The 21,319-nt window shown below is 45.0% G+C and overlaps 1 protein-coding gene across 1 annotated transcript in view; it reads left to right on the plus strand.

The window, feature by feature from the left end:
* Positions 1–21,096, plus strand: part of CLNK (cytokine dependent hematopoietic cell linker) — a 28,257-nt gene extending 7,161 nt beyond the window's left edge. The window contains exons 4-7 of the mRNA XM_072132613.1: positions 1,052–1,177; positions 6,606–6,683; positions 8,431–8,586; positions 20,912–21,096. Of these exons, the coding sequence (XP_071988714.1) occupies positions 1,052–1,177; positions 6,606–6,683; positions 8,431–8,586; positions 20,912–21,064 (513 nt within the window). The 3' untranslated portion in view covers positions 21,065–21,096. The remainder of the gene's footprint in view (positions 1–1,051; positions 1,178–6,605; positions 6,684–8,430; positions 8,587–20,911) is intronic.
* The last annotated feature ends 223 nt before the right edge of the window (positions 21,097–21,319 follow it).

The following is a 21,319-nucleotide window of genomic DNA, read 5'->3' on the forward strand; positions in this document are numbered from 1 at the left end:
TACAGCCAGCCCAGCTTGCCCCCAGTAGTATACAGCCAGCCCAGCTTGCCCCCCTGTAGTATACAGCCAGCCCAGCCTGCCCCCAGTACTATACAGCCAGCCCAGCCTGCCCCCAGTAGTATACAGCCAGCCCAGCCTTCCCCAAGTAGTATACAGCCAGCCCAGCTTGCCCCCAGTAGTATACAGCCAGCCCAGCTTGCCCCCCTGTAGTATACAGCCAGCCCAGCCTGCCCCCAGTACTATACAGCCAGCCCAGCCTGCCCCCGGTAGTATACAGTGAGCCCAGCACAAAAAAAAAAAACTTATATAATCACCCTGCGGCGGCCCCGATGCGTAGCGCTGCTCCCCCGATCTCCGCGCGGCTACTCTTCTGTCTTCCACTCCCGTCTTCTGTCTTCAGTAACATACTGCAGGATGTTACCTAAGAAAGAAGACAGAAGACAGAAGAGGACCCGCGCTGACATCGGGGGAGCAGGGCTGTGCATCGGGGCCACTGGAGGGTGAGTATATAAGTTTTTTTTTTTAAGTGCTGGGCTGGCTATTGACTTGTGTATAAGCTGAGTTGAGGATTTTCAGCACATTACACGAGTATATACGGTATATTACAAAGTTCAAAAAAAAATTTCAAAAGTTTAGTTACACTTTACGTACATTTTTCTATGTAAATTTGGATATCCTGGGAATGCCGGAAGTCTGCAGGACATGGGACATCTCAGGAATCCCCAAAGGCAGCTTCCAGAAGGTCAGATGACCTGTGGCTCCAACCGGCAGAAAAGGAAAGTTTACCTGTAAATACAATATAGATGACCCTATCATGGTATTGAACTTACCCTGGTAAAGATAGCTACTTCTTGGGATAAGCATCTCATTTATGTATATTTTCTGTGACATTTTGTAGTAGAGACAGATTCAACTCAGGGATGTTAAATATGTGTCCATGCTGCTGAAATCGGAATCCACACATTTATGCAAAAATGGTTTAAACACCATAGTATTAAAATAAAAACCTAGGATAGAAATGATCACATGTGTATTATTCATATGTTACTAGGAAATACAAACAAGACACGGTCAATGTACCAGCATACAGCGATGTAACGATGGTGGGAAGGATCCAAGTCTTGTAGAACTTCTCCAGCGACAGCTACAAAGTCTCAGTGATACAAGTCCCAGCGAGGCAGGTTTTATTGACAAATTACTCAAGTAATAAACATATAAATCAAGATTTGCTATAGAATTGTGGATGGCACTGATCAGCAACAAGTCCTTCATATCTTAAGGCTACATTCACACTGCCGTATGGGGGACGTATATACGGCCAACGTATACACGCCATATGTATGTCACCCATAGACGGCAATGGGCTCACGGTGCTGTATGGGAGCGGTATGGTGCAGCACACATGCAGCGCCGTACCGTTCCATAGCTGGGAGAAAGATAGTACATGTCCTATCTTTCCCCAGAATAAGGCGCCGTGCTCACCCCCTCCTCCTCTACTGGGCGCCAACATGTGCCCGCCGTGCTACGTTGCCCTCTTTTCAGTGCAGTATACACAAATAGTTCAATGTAGATGAAGAAAGAATGGCAATCACCTAGATACTTGAAATAACTTCAGCTTATGTCATTTATTGAAACATACTCACAAATGAATACAGCAATGAGGGAGGGAGGTCACAGGGTGCACCCCGCAAGTGAGGAGTAACAGCCATTTCACGTTTATCGCTTTAATCAGCATCTATACAGTGCTGATGCTTGGCTGTTTTAAAAATTTCCATGGAAGTGAATAGAGTAAAAAACATCTTCAACGGTGCCCCAGGGTTTTTTTGGTTTGATTTCATTTTAATTCTGTCACAATGTCTGCTTTATTTAAAAATTTTTTTAATGTTAATGAAAAGATTCTTCAACTGCATGATAATTGCACCCTTTACACCAACTCGACACAAAGTGGATGTGGAGGGGTGTGAAGGGTGCCATCTTTTGTGTCGGAGTGAGATGGCAAAGAGACATTCCTGCCCAGCGTCTGAACAATATCAATAGCCTACACCAGTTCAGATGCAGGTTATAGCACAGTTCTAGAATTACCCGTGGGAGGGGTGAGGGGTGGGAAGGGTGAGGAAGGAGCATCACATGATGGTGCACCATGTGCTAGCGCACGATAAATGCCCCCCATAAAGTGAATGTTAAGAAAGGGCACAGAAAGAACACCAAATTGCACCATACAAAGTATGTACAGTTGGAAAAAAAATTATTTAGTCAGGCACCAATTGTGCTAGTTCTCCCACTTAAAAAGAGTAGAAATGCCTGTAATAGACATCATAGATAAAACCTCAACTATAAGAGACAGAATGAGAAAACATATACAGAAAAGCACATTGTCTGATTTTTAAAGATTTTATTTGCAGATTATGGTGGAAAATAAGTATTTGGTCACCTACAAATAAGCAAGATTTCAGGCTCTCACAGACCTGTAACCTCTTCTTTAAGCGGCTCCTGTGTTCTCCCCTCATTACCTGTAGTAATGGCTCCTCTGTCCTCCCCTCATTACCTGTAGTAATGGCTCCTCTGTCCTCCCCTCATTACCTGTAGTAATGGCTCCTGTGTCCTCCTCTCATTACCTGTAGTAATGGCTCCTGTGTCCTCCCCTCATTACCTGTAGTAATGGCTCCTGTGTCCTCCTCTCATTACCTGTAGTAATGGCTCCTCTGTCCTCCTCTCATTACCTGTAGTAATGGCTCCTGTGTCCTCCCCTCATTACCTGTAGTAATGGCTCCTGTGTCCTCCTCTCATTACCTGTAGTAATGGCTCCTCTGTCCTCCTCTCATTACCTGTAGTAATGGCTCCTGTGTCCTCCCCTCATTACCTGTAGTAATGGCTCCTCTGTCCTCCTCTCATTACCTGTAGTAATGGCTCCTCTGTCCTCCCCTCATTACCTGTAGTAATGGCTCCTCTGTCCTCCTCTCATTACCTGTAGTAATGGCTCCTCTGTCCTCCTCTCATTACCTGTAGTAATGGCTCCTCTGTCCTCCTCTCATTACCTGTAGTAATGGCTCCTGTGTCCTCCTCTCATTACCTGTAGTAATGGCTCCTGTGTCCTCCCCTCATTACCTGTAGTAATGGCTCCTCTGTCCTCCTCTCATTACCTGTAGTAATGGCTCCTCTGTCCTCCTCTCATTACCTGTAGTAATGGCTCCTGTGTCCTCCTCTCATTACCTGTAGTAATGGCTCCTCTGTCCTCCTCTCATTACCTGTAGTAATGGCTCCTGTGTCCTCCTCTCATTACCTGTAGTAATGGCTCCTCTGTCCTCCTCTCATTACCTGTAGTAATGGCTCCTGTGTCCTCCCCTCATTACCTGTAGTAATGGCTCCTCTGTCCTCCTCTCATTACCTGTAGTAATGGCTCCTCTGTCCTCCCCTCATTACCTGTAGTAATGGCTCCTGTGTCCTCCTCTCATTACCTGTAGTAATGGCTCCTCTGTCCTCCTCTCATTCCTGTAGTAATGGCTCCTGTGTCCTCCCCTCATTACCTGTAGTAATGGCTCCTCTGTCCCCCACTCATTACCTGTAGTAATGGCTTATCTGTCTTCCTCTCATTAACTGTAGTAAAGGCTCCTCTGTCCTCCTCTCATTACCTGTAGTAAAGGCTCCCCTGTCCTCCTCTCATTACCTGTAGTAATGGCTCCTCTGTCCTCCTCTCATTACCTGTAGTAATGGCTCCTCTGTCCCCCTCTCATTACCTGTAGTAATGGCTCCTGTGTCCTCCTCTCATTACCTGTAGTAATGGCTCCTGTGTCCCCCACTCATTACCTGTAGTAATGGCTCCTGTGTCCTCCTCTCATTACCTGTAGTAATGGCTCCTCTGTCCTCCTCTCATTACCTGTAGTAATGGCTCCTGTGTCCTCCTCTCATTACCTGTAGTAATGGCTCCTCTGTCCTCCTCTCATTACCTGTAGTAATGGCTCCTGTGTCCTCCCCTCATTACCTGTAGTAAAGGCTCCTCTGTCCTCTTCTCATTACCTGTAGTAATGGCTCCTGTGTCCTCCTCTCATTACCTGTAGTAATGGCTCCTCTGTCCTCCCCTCATTACCTGTAGTAATGGCTCCTGTGTCCTCCTCTCATTACCTGTGTCATGGGTGCTCAAGTGATTCTTGTCACAGATCACGGGCACACCCGTCCCCCTCTCTGTGGCGCCGCTCCCCCCGGCCTGCACTTACCTCTCCACGATCCTGCTCCCATCCAGGCTAGGCCTTGCGATCATCCCTGCTCCCTAGGGCATGTGCCCACTGACACTCAGAGATTTAAGGGGCCAGTACACCACCATTCCCCACCAGATCTTTGAGCTTCTAGCCTCAGTGAAAGCTTCCCTGTGAGTTCCCTGTGTTCCTGCACCTGCCTTGCCTTGATCTCCTGTTGCCGACCCTGGACCTGTACTCTGACCTCTGCATCTGCTTTGCGTCCGGCTCTGGTGAACAGCAGGTGATGTCTAGTATATGGCTAATACCATCTCCCGTGGTGGTCCAGAGGGTTCACCTCCCCGAACCCTGACAATAAGATCCGGCCATGGACCCCGAAAAGGTGCCGCTTTCGATTCTGACTGATCTTTCCAACATTGTCGCACAGCAGTCCCAGCAGATTGCTTCACAAGGAGAACTGCTTGGCTAAGTTACTGCCGCACGGCAACAGCTGCTTATCTCCCAACATCAGGCTTCAGCGACAGTTCCTTTGACTTGTGCAGTCACACCGGCTTGTCTACGGCGGCAGAACCAAGGTTCAGACTCTCCATGCCTAATAAGTATGATGGGGATCCCAGGCTCTGCAGAGGCTTTTTTACCCAGTGCTTATTGCATATTGATCTGATGCCCTCCCAGTTTGTCACTGAATGCTCCAAGGTGGCATTCATCCTCAGCCTTCTATCTTGGAATGCCCTGGACTGGGCTACCCACCTATGGGACAGAAGTGATCCAGTCACGGCTACCCATACTGCATTCCTGGCTAATTTCCGGTCCGTGTTAAAGGAACCCACGCAAGCCTCCTCAGCTGAAGCAGCACTGCTGCACTTACGCCAGCGAGTATGCTTTCATGTTCCGTACTCTGGCTTCTTAGCTCTCTTGGAATGACACAGCCCTGTCGGCAACATTTAACAAAGGACTGTCATTTCAGGTCAAAGATGCATTGGCCGCCTGTGACCTGGTGGCTACTCTGAGTGGTGTTATCAACCTGGCCACTCGGATAGACATGCGGTTCATGTAGCGTGCTGAAGGGTTGCGTCACGAACAACCGCAGGCCCGGCTTCCACGTGTACCTTGCTTGGCTCTGGTTTTCCAAAGGCCACTATAGCCTCCGGCCACACAGTCTGCAGAGGAGCCTATGCAAGTGGACAAGGTCCGTCTCTCCACCAAGGAACGTTCCAGATGTTGTAAGGAGAATTGGTGCCTGTGTTGCGCCAGTTCTAAGCACTTCATCGGGGCTTTTCCTGTCCGCCCTCAGCATCCGGGAAACGCCAGCACCTAGGGTTCTTGGGAGAAGCGTAGTAATGGCTCATGTGTCCTCCTCTCATTACCTGTAGTAATGGCTCCTGTGTCCTCCACTCATTACCTGTAGTAATGGGGCAGATTTATCAAGTGTCTGAAAGTCAGAATATTTCTAGTTGCCCATGGCAACCAATCACAGCTCGGCTTTCATTTTACCAATGCTCATGAATAGGCAACTAGAAATATTCTGACTTCCAGACACTTAATAAATCTGCCCCATTGTTTTTAGAGAAGAGTGAATGTTGAGTTGCATCCAAAGAACACCAGACCTACTGTGAAGCATGAGGGGAGGTGCCAACATTATGACGAGGGGGCTGTTTCTCTGAAAAGGAACCAGGATGACTGATCTGTGTACATGAAAGAATGAATGGGTCCATGTATTGTGAGATTTTGAGTGTGAACCTCCTTCCATCAGCAAAGGCATTGAAGATGACACGTGGATGGGTCTTTCAGCATGACAATGATCCATAGCCCACCACCAGGTTAATGGAGGAGTGGCTTTGTGAGAAGCATTTCAAGGTCTTGGAGAGGCCTAGCCAGTCTCCAGATCTCAACCTCATAGAAAAATTTTGGAGGGAGTTGAAAGTCCATGTTGTCCAGCGACGGACCCAAAACATCACTTCTCTGGAGGAGATCTACATGGAGAAATAGGCCAACATACCAGCAACAGGGTGTATGAACACCGTGTGAACACTTAAAGAAAACACTTGATCTCTGTCATTGCCAACAAAGGAAATATAATAGAGTATTGAGATGAACTTTTTTCCACCATAATTTGCAAATAAATGTTTTAAAAATCAGACTATGTGATTTTCTGGATTTGTTTTCTCATTTTGTCTTTCATAGTTGAGGTTCTACCTATGTCAATGATGTCTCTCTCATCTTTTTATGTGGGAGTACTTGCACAATTGGTGGCTGACTAAATACTTGTTTCCCCACTGTAAGTCTTCTCATTTACATCCTACCACACCCCTTCTTTTATTCTGTAATATATACAAAAGTTTAATATATAACATTGTATTTGTAATTTTATGTATAAAAAAAATCTCTACTTTAAATTTATTGTTTGTTTTACAGTTTGTAGGAAATTCGGAATGGTACCTAAAAGAATATGACCGTTGTAAAGCAGAACATGTTTTATATCAAGACAATAGGGTATGTGTGTGTTTCTCCTATGATAATCAATGAGATCTTCCCCATGTTTTCCATTGGAATCCAGACTTCATCTGTAAATTGACAATCAATGTTATGGCCCATCTAGAGCGACTCAATCTAGACATTAGATAGAGGTAACTGATGATTAGTGGTAAGAGAGTAAACCTTATTATGGGTCTTAAAATCTACAGGAGAAGAGTGAAAAAGATTATAAGCAAGTAGAAGCAGATATAATCTGGGGGCACCAACGCTTACTGAGGGATTTTACATTTTGGCTAATGGGGAGAGGGACTAGAGCGCAGACCAAAATCTGTGATATCTAAGGATGAAGGTTGCTTGTAAATTTGGTCGTTTCAACATTTCAAGATAACGGCAATCCAAATACACAGTAGTAATTTTTTTTTCATATTACTAAAAAGTATACTCTGATAAAAAACAAAAACACTGTTAGATTTCTAAATACACGGCATACAGTTATGCTATATATTACAGGTGTAGTCTGAGTTGGTGTTTGGCTTGTCACAAGGGGCTTTCAGAAGCAACTTTTAGGTAGTGTCCACATTGGAAAGAGTTCATTGACCTCATTGACTTGCCAACACATTTTTTTTAATTTGACAGGCATGGGGCGGGGTGGGGCGGGGTTATTGGATTGCCTTTTTTAGGCACTTCCTGCCACCTTAATGACCCAGGCAGACCACTGGTTAGAATCATTGTTTAACATCCAAATACCGGTGTCACTCACAACACAAGTACTTAGCACAAGGAAATCTGGTATCATGCCATGCATAACATGCTTGTACCAAGAAAAATATAATTCACTCCGGCACTGAGAATCTTCTGCTCCAAATCTTTATTAATAATCTGAGTGTTACATAATAAAAGCAGATATCCAATCCAGGTAAGCCGTTGAACATCCATATCCATTTCTCTTGACATCCATAACATGGTCTGACCATTTACAGTCAGGATACTTTGCCTTCAGAGACTACCAAGAAACATAAACCTCTATGAATTGGAACTGTAAAGTTTGTAAAGTCAAATAATTCACCTTTTGTTTGGGATCCAGTGAAGGTCAAATTTGAGTATGGAGACCTTATTGTGAGCGCTTCCTTATAATTCCTTTATTTATATAGCGCACACAGATCCTGCAGAGCTACACAGAGTTTTCCAAAACGGTCCCTGTCCTCAATGGGGCTACCAGTATGTTTTGGAGTGTGGGAGGAAACCGGAGGGCCCAGAGGAAACCCACGCAAACACGGAGAGAACATACAAACTCTTTACTAGAACCCAGGTCCCCAGTGCTTCCTGTCTTTGCAATACACTGCTGTAACTATCGGCGGGATTATCTGGGGAGTCATCACATTCAGTTTCCCCTAGCAGCAATAAAAAGTCACATTTAGGGTGTAAAGGCCCAGCTTTAACAACTGTGGGCAAATTTGCCATAGGATACTATATAATACATGTGTCATCCATGCCCAACTGTACCTCATTTTCCAGGCAGCAAACATGGTTCTAGACCCTCCTTTGCATTGTACAGTTTTTATCAATAAAGTTTTGCTCTATTTTTGAAATCACTTACTTATACCATTATATATAATTTATACATATACGTTTTAATTTGATTCCAAATACTTGGTGCATTCTTTTTTATTAGTATAAGTACTTGATGAGTGATATAATGTGATGAAAACATTGTAAAATAAGATTTTGAAATTCTTGTGTACCAGATATCAATTTGTAATTATAGGATGGAGCATTTTTGGTGCGGGACAGCAGTCACAGAACATTTCATGAACCCTACGTTTTATCTATCTATTATCAAAGTAAAGTGTATCACATCAAGATACGTTACTTGGAAGAAACTCAACAATATGCTCTGGGAACAGGACGGAGAGGAAACTCTGTAAGCAAAACAAAGCAAAAGGGGGTTCATCAAGTAGTGTAATAGAGCCCCCCACCTACCTTATACAGTATATATGCAGTGCATTGTGCTTGTTAACTCATTCCTGTCTGCCCTCTGACACATTAGGTAGGTTTGAGTCTCTCCTGCTCAGATCGCGATTACGTGATTGCCAGGTCTGAAGGGGTAAAGAGAGCTAATCAGACATTGTTTCCCCCTGTAACGGGCTCTCTCATAGATGAAAGAGAACAAAAAATGTAAAAAACTGTAAAAGTGTCCCCCAAGGACTTTTATGACCTCATGGGTCATAAAGTAAAAAAAACACACATATAATATAAATATATAAAATTATAGTGAACATCTTCTCTCCTATTGATACCTAGCATACTAGAGCATGCTAGTATGCTAGGTATGCTACAATAACACCCTAGCATTCAACACCACCTCCTACACCCTACTATACCTTAACACCACACCCTAACATACAACCAATTATAAAAAATACATATTAATATTTACCAATGACTTAACCAATGAATACAAACGGCTGTCACACAATAAGAATTTAATTCTAATGGTCCTTTAAGGTAATTTCAACAAACTTCCAGATAAAAATGTAATATTCATTAGAAAAAAGTTTTTCCCCTACTTTTTGTAACTATAACCCCAATTTTAACACCATTTATACATTTTTAACCATCAAAAAAACCACTGCATTCATATACAAAAATAAACAGAAGTTAAGGTCCTTAAAATTTGCTAAAAACGCCTTTTTAAGCCTTGTCATTAAGGGGTGGAGTTATAGGACTTAACTATTCAGCAGATGATATTATGTATTACATTTTCAAATATACATCATATAAAATATATTAAAATCACATTTTTGTTATATTTATTTCATGATAGTATTGTTGAAAAGGAAATAGGATACAAAAAGGTTAAGGAAAATTGTTTTTAGTATTTTATGAAATCAATTTTAAAGGTTTTTTTTATCATGACTTCTAAAAGGAAATTATATTCTTCAGATTTTTTTTTAAATTATTATCTAATTCATCCATATGCACATCCTGTGATCATAAACAAATAAAAAATGTATTATTGAAAAAATATTTATTTTGAAATAAATGTGTCAGGAACCAGGGGTAGTGGACCCACTAGACCTCCAGAGACGATGACATATGCCGACACCTGGGACCGGAATCTAAGTGGTATCGGTTTTCACCAAAGACCACCGCAAAGCAGGTTGGACTTGCTACAGCGTGGTATCACCAAAGTAATTCCATAGGTGCGACTTTGACCGCAGTGGCAGCCAAGGCGAGGTACACAGACGTTAGACAGAATCATAGGAGGGGACAGGCAGGGGTTAGGATGGGATTGGAGGCGGGAACGTAGAAATAGATCAAGGCAGGCAGAACAGGATCAAAGACAATAGGAGAACCAAGGTCACAATGGGAACACAGAAAGATAGCACAAGGTATATGATAAGCTTTTTCTAAGGCTTTGAGGCACAAAGATCCGGCAGGTTGTGCAAGAAGAGGCTGGAATATAAATTCTGGGAAGTGGCCAGCGCCAATTAATGATACGATGGCCCTTTAAATCTTTTGACACCAACGCACGCATCCCTGTCCCAAGGCCGCCGGACTTGAGGCAAAAACTAGAACGGGTGAGTAGCATGGGCATCGAGAGACACGGGTGACTGAAAATCATACTTTTCATAGTTTATACGGTTAAAAAAAGACACTTGTCCATCAAGTTCAACCAACGAAGGGAAGGGATTGGATGAGGAAGGGATTTAGGGGAAACAATTCTATATCACATAACCATCAATGTTATTTAGGTGTAAAAAGGCATCTAGAATAGAGATGAGCGAACATACTCGTCCGAGCTTGATGCTCGATCGAGCATTAGCGTACTCGTAACTGCTCGTTGCTCGGACGAGTATTTCGCCCGCTCGAGAAAATGGCAGCTCCCGCCGTTTTGCTTTTTGGCGGCCAGAAACAGAGCCAATCACAAGCCAGGAGACTCTGCACTCCACCCAGCATGACGTGGTACCCTTACACGTAGATAGCAGTGGTTGGCTGGCCAGATCAGGTGACCCTGGGATAGACTAGCCGCTGCCCGCGCTGCTCGGATCATTCTCTGTCTGGATGCCGCTAGGGAGAGAGCTGCTGCTGGTCAGGGAAAGCGTTAGGGTGTTCTATTAGCTTACTGTTAGGCAGGAGTGATTCTAAAAGAACCCAACAGCCCTTCTTAGGGCTACAATAACGTTATAATTTTTTTTTTTTTTATTTGCGGCTAGTACCATATTGTGAGGAATTTGCAGGGGGACTTGCTACCGTTGTGTTTAGCTCTTAGTGACACACATATCCACCTCAAACACCAAAGTGGGAAAATTTATTAGGGGTTTGAGTAGAATTAGGCACAGTCTGCCAGTTTCTTTTTATTTTACGTTTATTGTTTTAATAACTCAGTGTCATCTCATCTGGCATAGTAGTGTGCTGTAATACTTGGCTAGAAAATAGCCATAGGAGAATACAAACGGCTTAATTACGCCTACAGTAGCGTTATATATATTTGATTTCTGGTTGATCTGCTGGTGGCTGTAGTTGTTGCAGTGCATCTACTAGTAAATTGTGAGCAATTTGGAGTCAGACTTGTGACCACTGTGTTTTAGTGACGCACATATCCATCGCAAAGACCGAAGTGGGAAAATTTATTAGGGCCCGGGGTTGTATTTCAATTAGGCACAGTCTGCCATTTCCTTTTTTATTTTACGTTTATTTTTTTCATAACTCAGCGTCATCTCATCTGGCATAGTAGTGTGCTGTAATACTTGGCTAGAAAATAGCCATAGGAGAATACAAACGGCTTAATTACGCCTACAGTAGCGTTATATATATTTGATTTCTGGTTGATCTGCTGGTGGCTGTAGTTGTTGCAGTGCATCTACTAGTAAATTGTGAGCAATTTGGAGTCAGACTTGCGACCACTGTGTTTTAGTGACGCACATATCCATCGCAAAGACCGAAGTGGGAAAATTTATTAGGGCCCGGGGTTGTATTTCAATTAGGCACAGTCTGCCATTTCCTTTTTTATTTTACGTTTATTTTTTTCATAACTCAGCGTCATCTCATCTGGCATAGTAGTGTGCTGTAATACTTGGCTAGAAAATAGCCATAGGAGAATACAAACGGCTTAATTACGCCTACAGTAGCGTTATATATATTTGATTTCTGGTTGATCTGCTGGTGGCTGTAGTTGTTGCAGTGCATCTACTAGCAAATTGTGAGCAATTTGGAGTCAGACTTGCGACCACTGTGTTTTAGTGACGCACATATCCATCGCAAAGACCGAAGTGGGAAAATTTATTAGGGCCCGGGGTTGTATTTCAATTAGGCACAGTCTGCCATTTCCTTTTTTATTTTACGTTTATTTTTTTCATAACTCAGCGTCATCTCATCTGGCATAGTAGTGTGCTGTAATACTTGGCTAGAAAATAGCCATAGGAGAATACAAACGGCTTAATTACGCCTACAGTAGCGTTATATATATTTGATTTCTGGTTGATCTGCTGGTGGCTGTAGTTGTTGCAGTGCATCTACTAGCAAATTGTGAGCAATTTGGAGTCAGACTTGCGACCACTGTGTTTTAGTGACGCACATATCCATCGCAAAGACCGAAGTGGGAAAATTTATTAGGGCCCGGGGTTGTATTTCAATTAGGCACAGTCTGCCATTTCCTTTTTTATTTTACGTTTATTTTTTTCATAACTCAGCGTCATCTCATCTGGCATAGCAGTGTGCTTTCATACTTGGCTATAAAATAGCCATAGCAATAGGATAGCATCGTTTGGTTTTAAAAACTAAAAAACACAAAAAAAAAACAAAAAAACAAAAAAAAAGTTAAAAAAAAAATTCAAGTTATAACTCTCATTTTCAAAATGTTTAACCCGAGGGCTAGGGGTAGAGGACGAGGGCGGGGACGTGGGCGTCCAACTACTGCAGGGGTCAGAGGCCGTGGTCCTGGGCGGGGTGAGACACCACCTGCTTATGAGGGAGCAGGGGAACGCCGCAGAGCTACACTCCCTAGGTTCATGTCTGAAGTTACTGGGACTCGTGGTAGAGCACTGTTGAGGCCAGAACAGTGTGAACAGGTGATGTCGTGGATTGCCGACAATGCTTCGAGCAATTTGTCCACCAGTCAGTCTTCCACGCAGTCCACCCATGTCACCGAAATCGGCACTCCTCCAGCTCCTGCACCTCAGCCTCCTCCCCCCCAGTCTGCCCCCTCCCAGCAAAATTTGCCATTTGAACCGGCATACTCTGAGGAACTGTTTTCTGGACCCTTCCCACAGTCACAAACCACTTGTCCGGTTGCTGATGAGCAATTTTCCGATGCCCAGGTTTTCCACCAGTCGCAGTCTGTGGGTGATGATGACCTTGTTGACGTACTGGAAGAAGTGTGTAAAGAGGTGTCCGACGATGAGGAGACACGGTTGTCAGACAGTGGGGAAGTTGTTGTCAGGGCAGGAAGTCCGAGGGGGGAGCAGACTGAGGGATCGGAGGATGATGAGGTGACAGACCCAAGCTGGGTTGAGAGGCCGGGTGAACACAGTGCTTCTGAGACGGAGGAGAGTCCTCGACCAGAACAGGTTGGAAGAGGCAGTGGTGGGGCCAGACGGAGAGGCAGGGCCAGAGCTGGTGCATCAGCGCCAAATGTGTCAACTAGTGAAGCTCCCGTGGCGAGGGCTCCTGCGGCGAGGGCTAGATTTTCAGAAGTCTGGAGGTTCTTTAAGGAAACACCGGATGACCGACGGACTGTGGTGTGCCACATTTGCCAAACCAGGATCAGCAGGGGTTCCACCACTACTAGCTTAACTACCACCAGTATGCGCAGGCATATGAATGCTAAACACCCCACTCAGTGGCAACAAGCGCGTTCACCTCCGGCCGTGCACACCACTGCTCCTTCCCCTGTGTCAGCTGATAGTCAGCCCCCTGCCCAGGACCTTGCCACAAAAACCCCATCGTCGCCTCCACGGTCCTCCACAGCATCCACCAGCGTTCAGCTCTCCATACCCCAGACGCTGGAGCGGAAACGCAAATATAGTGCAACCCACCCGCACGCCCAAGCCTTTAATGTGCACATCTCCAGATTGCTAAGCCTGGAGATGCTGCCCTATAGGCTAGTAGAGACCGAGGCCTTTCGCAGCCTCATGGCGGCGGCCGCCCCTCGGTATTCGGTCCCCAGCCGCCACTACTTTTCCCGATGTGCCGTCCCAGCCCTGCACCAGCACGTGTCAGACAACATAATCCGTGCCCTGACCAACGCCGTTTCTGACAAGGTCCACCTGACCACGGACACGTGGACGAGTGCTGCCGGGCAGGGCCACTATATATCTCTGACGGCACATTGGGTTAACTTGGTGGAGGCTGGGACCGAATGTGACCCTGCGGCTGGTCATATACTGCCGACGCCGAGGATTGCGGGGCCTACCTCAGTCCAGGTGTTTGAGGCCTACTATGCCTCCTCCTCCTCCCACCCCTCCTCCACCTCCTCCTCCGAACGTCCATCCGTGGGCATGGCTCCATCAGTCGGTAGCTCTAGGCACAGCAGCAGTGCCGTCGCTAAGCGACAGCAGGCGGTGCTCAAACTGCTGAGCCTAGGCGATAAAAGGCACACCGCCCAAGAACTATTACAGGGCATCACGGCGCAGACTGATCTGTGGCTGGCACCGCTGAACCTGAAGCCAGGCATGGTTGTGTGTGACAACGGCCGTAACCTGGTGGCGGCTCTGCAACTCGGCAGACTGACACATGTGCCATGCCTGGCCCATGTGTTAAATCTGATAGTTCAGCGTTTCCTCAAGACATACCCCAATCTGTCTGATTTGCTCACGAAGGTGCGCCGCATCTGTGCGCATTTCAGGAAGTCCAGCACAGATGCTGCCACTCTCAGGGCAGCGCAGCGCCGCCTCCAACTGCCCGCTCACCGACTGTTGTGCGACGTGCCCACGAGGTGGAATTCAACACTGACCATGTTATCCAGAGTTTACCAGCAGCGCCCAGCGATTGTAGACTGCCAGATGTCAACTTCCACCAGAACTGGTAGTCAGGTCAGTCAGCTTCCTCAAGTCTACAATGAGGAGTGGACGTGGATGTCTGATATCTGTCAGGTGCTGAGTAACTTTGAGGAGTCAACACAGATGGTCAGTGGCGATGCCGCCATCATCAGCCTCACCATCCCGCTGCTTGGCCTGTTGAAAAACTCTCTGGTCAGCATGAAGTCGGAAGCTTTGCGCTCCTCACAAGAGACGGGGGAAGAAGATTCCCTTGTTGATAGCCAAAGCACCCTTAGGTCTGTTTCTCAGCGCATATCGGAGGAGGTGGAGGTGGAGGAGGAAGAGGAGGAGAATGTTGGCGAGACACAAGAGGGGACCATTGTTGAGTCCTTCACTGTTGAGCGTGTATGGGCAGAAGAAGAGGAATTGGAGGAGTTGGAGGAGGAGGAAATGGACAGTCAGGCCAGTGAGGGGAGCGAATTCTTACGCGTTGGTACTCTGGCGCATATGGCAGATTTCATGCTAGGCTGCCTATCCCGTGACCCTCGCGTTCAAAGAATTTATTCCAGCACCGATTACTGGGTGTTCACTCTCCTGGACCCACGGTACAAGCAAAATCTTTCCACTCTCATCCCTGGAGAGGAAAGGAGTGTGAGAATGCATGAATACCAGCAGGCCCTGGTGCACAAGCTGAAACAGTATTTCCCTTCTGACAGCGCTAGCGGCAGAGTGCGTAGTTCTGCGGGACAAGTAGCGAGGGAGAGTAGGCGAGCAGGCAGCTTGTCCAGCACTGGCAAGGGTACGCTTTACAAGGCTTTTGCCAGCTTTATGTCACCCCAGCAAGACACTGTCACCTGTCCCCAGTCTCGGCAGAGTAGGGCTGATCTTTACAGAAAGATGGTGAGGGAGTACGTAGCTGACCATACCATCGTCCTAAATGATCACACAGCTCCCTACAACTACTGGGTTTCAAAGCTGGACATGTGGCACGAACTGGCGCTGTACGCCTTGGAGGTTCTTGCCTGCCCTGCCGCTAGCGTCTTGCCCGAGCGGGTTTTCAGTGCAGCTGGTGGCATCATCACCGATAAGCGTACACGCCTGTCGACTGACAGCGCTGACAGGCTGACGCTTATCAAGATGAATAAAGCATGGATTTCTCCTAATTTCCAATCTCCAGCAGGTGAAGGAAGCTCAACCTGAATAATTTATCCACTCCTCCTCCTCCTCCTCATTTTCCTCCTTCTCCTGCTCTTTGTACAGTAAAGCAGAGGAAACTGGCTATTTTTTGACAGGGCCCACTGGCTCTACCTATAGTACTTTATGCATTTAATTTTTCTGGAGGGCCACCGACCCGGTCCTCTGGTTTGAAAACTTTTTTGGACTGCCACATACAGGCACTCAATCTATTCCATTTTTCTGGAGGGCCACCTACCTGCTCCTCTGGTTTGAAAACTTTTTTGGACTGCCACATACAGGCACTCAATCTATTCCATTTTTCTGGAGGGCCACCTACCTGCTCCTCTGGTTTGAAAACTTTTTTGGACTGCCACATACAGGCACTCAATCTATTCCATTTTTCTGGAGGGCCACCTACCTGCTCCTCTGGTTTGAAAACTTTTTTGGACTGCCACATACAGGCACTCAATCTATTCCATTTTTCTGGAGGGCCACCTACCTGCTCCTCTGGTTTGAAAACTTTTTTGGACTGCCACATACAGGCACTCAATCTATTCCATTTTTCTGGAGGGCCACCTACCTGCTCCTCTGGTTTGAAAACTTTTTTGGACTGCCACATACAGGCACTCAATCTATTCCATTTTTCTGGAGGGCCACCTACCTGCTCCTCTGGTTTGAAAACTTTTTTGGACTGCCACATACAGGCACTATCCAAATTAAATTGTCTCCATAGCAGCCTCCACACGTTGTCTCCATTGCTTCCTCCAAAAGTCGTCCATATAGCTGCCTCCATACATCGTCCCTTTATAAAACGAGGTGTGTCAGGCAGAAATTTGGGTTGTTTTCATGGATTCCACATCAAAGTTGTTAACTTTGTCGCCACCCAGCTGTGTTATCCACAAAATATACTGGCAAACTTTTATCATTTACCAATATTATTTCAGCGCTTCTTGCGCTTCTGTTTACATTCCCCTCACCCGCCATATGCTAAACTTATAAGAACGCTACTACACTTGATCTTATACAAAAGGTTCTTAGAAGTGCTGTTTGGGGAGTAGCCTAGAGACACGGGCTTGGATTGGCGAAAGCTCGCCTGGCAGCGGAGCGCCAGCTCCATGCCAAGATCCAACTAACATAGTTTTAACTGCAGCACCTTTAATCTACTACTAGTTCACTGCCTCCATACATGGTCCCCTTATCAAACGAGCTTTGTCAGGCAGAATTTTGGGTTGTTTTCATGGCTTCCACAACAATCTTGTTAACTTTGTCGCCACCCTGCTGTGTTATCCACAAAATATACTGGCAAACTTTTATCATTTACCAATATTATTTCAGCGCTTCTTGCGCATCTGTTTACATTCCCCTCACCCGCCATATCCCAAACTTATAAGAACGCTACTACACTTAACTTGGTGCACGCTGGGACCGAGTCTGACCCTGGGGCTGGTGATATACTGCCGACGCAGAGGATTGCGGGGCCTACCTCGGTCCAGGTCTCAAAGGCCTACTATACCTCCTCCTCCTCCCACCCCTCCTCCACCTCCTCCTCCTCCGAATTACCATCCGTGGCCATGGCGCCATCAGTCGGTAGCTCTAGGCACAGCAGCAGTGCCGTCGCTAAGCGACAGCAGGCGGTGCTCAAACTGCTGAGCCTAGCCGATAAAAGGCACACCGCCCAAGAGCTATTACAGGGCATTCCACATCAAACTTGTTAACTTTCTCGCCACCCTGCTGTGTAATCCAGAAAAGATACTGGCAAACTTTTATCATTTACCAATATTATTTCAGCGCTTCTTGCGCATCTGTTTCCATTCCCCTCACCCGCCATATCCTAAACTTATAAGAACGCTATTACACTTGATCTTATACAAAAGGTTCTTAGAAGTGCTGTTTGGGGAGTAGCCTAGAGACAGGGGCTTGGATTGGCGAAAGCTCGCCTGGCAGCGGAGCGCCAGCTCCATGCCAAGATCCAACTAACATAGTTTTAACTGTAGCACCTTTAATCTACTACTAGTTCACTGCCTCCATACATGGTCCCCTTATCAAACGAGCTGTGTCAGGCAGAATTTTGGGTTGTTTTCATGGCTTCCATGTTAACTTTGTCGCCACCCTGCTGTGTAATCCACAAAATATACTGGCAAACTTTTATCATGTACCGATATTATTTGAGCGCTTCTTGCTCACCTCCTTTGGTTCCTCTCTGCCACCCATTGGTTTGAAGCCTGAGTCCATTTAGGGTATGTCGCCATGCCACTCTCTAGCCTGCCCCTGCTGCCACTGCCTCTGCATGAAGTCCCCTATAGTGTCAGGGTCAATTATTGGATGTTTTAGATGCTATCTAGCTTCATTCTGTCACTCTGTCATGGCCATGCTGTTGCCCATAATTTTGGCATAATGGTGCGATTAAGCAGCCTCAGAGGCATCCATGCATGCTGCCCCTGCTGTTTCCTGTCCATTTCCGTGGTGTTTCCATCCTTTTCTGAGGTTCCCAGGTGTTTGGCCAAGCTTCCCTGTGCAGAGCCTTGGTCCCCTTGAAAAATGCTCGAGTCTCCCATTGACTTCAATGGGGCTCGTTATTCGAGACGAGCACTCGAGCATCGGGAAAAGTTCGTCTCGAATAACGAGTACCCGAGCATTTTAGTGCTCGCTCATCTCTAATCTAGAACCTTCTTGAAGCTCTCTGCTGTCCCTGCTGTGACCAGCGCCTGAGGCAGGCTATTCCATTGATTGACAGTTCTCACAGTAAAAAAGCCCTGTCACCTCTTGTGATTAAACCTTGATTTCTCCAGACGGAGACAGTGCCCCCTCGTCTTTTGATTTGATTTAATCTGAAACAATTTACCACCATATTTTTTGTATGGACCATTCATATATTTATATAAATTAATCATGTCCCCTCGTAGTCGTCTCTTTTCCAGACTAAATAAATCTAGTTGTTTTAATCTTTCCTCATAACTGAGACCCTCCAAACCCCTTATTATTTTTGTGGCTCTATGTTGAACCATCTCCAGCTCTAGGGCATCCTTTTTATGGACTGGTGCCCAGAACTGGACGACATATTCCAGTTGAGGCCGAACCAATGCCTTGTATAGTGGTAATATTACATCCCTATCACGTCCAGACCACATTTGATACATGACAAGATCTTGCTGGCTTTAGAGGCATCTGACTGAAATTGAATGCTGTTATTGCTGTTATTCAATTTATGATCTACTAATACCCCCAGGTCCTTCTCAACAAGGGACTCTCCCACATTTACTTCCCCAAGGACATATTTTGCCTTTGGATTATTAGCCCCCAGGTGCATAACCTTACATTTATCCACATTGAACCTCATTTGCCAAGTGGATGACCAAACATTCAGTTTGTCCAAGTCACCCTGAAGCCTATGAACATCCTCCATAGACTGTATTACACTACACAGCTTGGTGTCATCAGCAAAAATAGACACAATGCTATTAATTCCTATCTCTATATCATTAATAAATATATTAAATAGTAGTGGGCCAAGCACAGAACCCTGGGGTCCACTTTGTCTTTGCAAAGTCCAAGAACACAATATCCACAGGCATCTGCTCACCTCTTCATAGAAGCAGATCAGGTTAGTCTGACAACAGCTATCCTTAGTAAACCCATGCTGGCTGTCACTTATTATACTATTTGATGTCACATACTCCAGTATATAGTCTTTTACTAACCCTTCCAATATTTTCCCCACAATGGAAGTTAAGCTTACAGGCCTGTAATTGGCTGGCTAATTTCTAGAGCCCTTTTTATATATTGGCACCACACCAGTCATTACGGAATCCCTGAAGATTTTAGACAGTGGTACAGCAATAACAGAACTGAGTTCTTTAAGAACTATGGGGTGTAACACATCTGGTCCAGGAGCTTTGTACACATTGATTATATTGAGCTTAGATTGGATCATGTCTACATTCAGCCAGTCTAGTATATTACAGGGTGCATGACCCGCACTGGCACCACCCACGTCAGAAGTTCTTTCTTCTATCGTATAAACGGAGCTAAAAAACCCATTAAGTATCTCCGCCTTCTCTTGGTCTCCTGTCACCGATGCCCCATTTTCAGAATAATTTCTTTATCTTTGGCTATCTTTGGCCACCTGTCTTTCATTTTGTATTTTGGCTGATTTGATTTCCTTTTTACAGATTTTGGTAAGTTTTTTGTAAGTACTGAAAGCCTCAGGTGACCCGTCAGATTTATATTTTTTAAATGCCCTCTTTTTCTCATTAATTGCCCTTTTAACTGTAGCTGTAAGCCACGAGGGGTGTAATGTAGCCCGTCTATACTTGTTACCTATTGGAATAAATTTAGAAGTATAATGACCCAGGATAGATTTGAATTTCTCCACTTTAACATTAGTATCACCATGTGACAGTATTTGATCCCAGTCTATATCCTGTAGTGCAGCCCTGAATTTCTGGAAATCTTAAAATTTAAAGTTTTAGATTTTCCCACCTGTTTCTGCTTTTTAAAGTTTAAGAGGAAAATAATTATATTATGATCGCTGTTCCCAAGGGGTTCCCGGACACTGACATTTTGGACAATCTCCTCATTGTTAGAAATCACAAGGTCCAACAATGCGTCACCTCTTGTGGGATCTTCTACAAGCTGCACCATAAAATTATCCTGAAGAATATTCATAAAATGTCTCCCCTTCATAGATGAAGATGAGCCCTGACCCCAATTTATATTTGGAAAGTTAAAGTCTCCCATTATCACTACGGTCCCCTCCTGTGCAGCCCGCACCATCCGTTTATATAGGTGACCCTCTATTTCCTCAGAGATGTTAGCGGGTCTCTAAATGACACCAAAAATAATTTTCTCAAAGCTCTCTTGGCTTTGAATTTCAACCCACAAAGTTTCAACCTCCTCACACTCTGAGACCACTGACTCATTCACAATCGCTTTTAAGTCTCTTCTGACATACATATATATACCTTCTTTTGTGAAGAAGCATACTATTATATTTTATTTTAATAATATATATATTTCATTTCCAATTACTTTTTATAATTACTTTTTTGCCAGTCAATCTCTAATTTCACATTTTTTCATTTTTTGCTTTAGATATTCAACTCTGTGGAGGATATTATTGAATTCCATAGAAGTTCACCTCTTCTTCTCGTGGATGGAAAAGCTTATAGTCATTATAAAGGACATCAATGTTTTCTGACCCATCCACCACTAAGGATTGGTAGAAGGTCATCAAAATCTCTTTGATAGACTACAATTTACCTGTTTACAAAAGAATTTTAAGAGTCACATGATTGTGTAACCTTGCAACTGATCCTCAAATATTGGCCACAAATGTAATACAACTGTGCCTTGACCATGTGTTTTGCAGCTCCATTGACTTTTAAGGGACTAGCAGAGCCGTAAACGTGGCTGAGAATAGGGCATTTGTTTTTTCTTAAGCGCCATAGGTTGAGGGATCGGGCTGAGTAATCTTCCGGTGTGTGTATGAGCCGGTAACAA

The sequence above is a fragment of the Engystomops pustulosus genome, chromosome 1 (genome assembly GCF_040894005.1).
Source record: "Engystomops pustulosus chromosome 1, aEngPut4.maternal, whole genome shotgun sequence".
NCBI classification, from domain to species: Eukaryota; Metazoa; Chordata; class Amphibia; order Anura; family Leptodactylidae; genus Engystomops; species Engystomops pustulosus.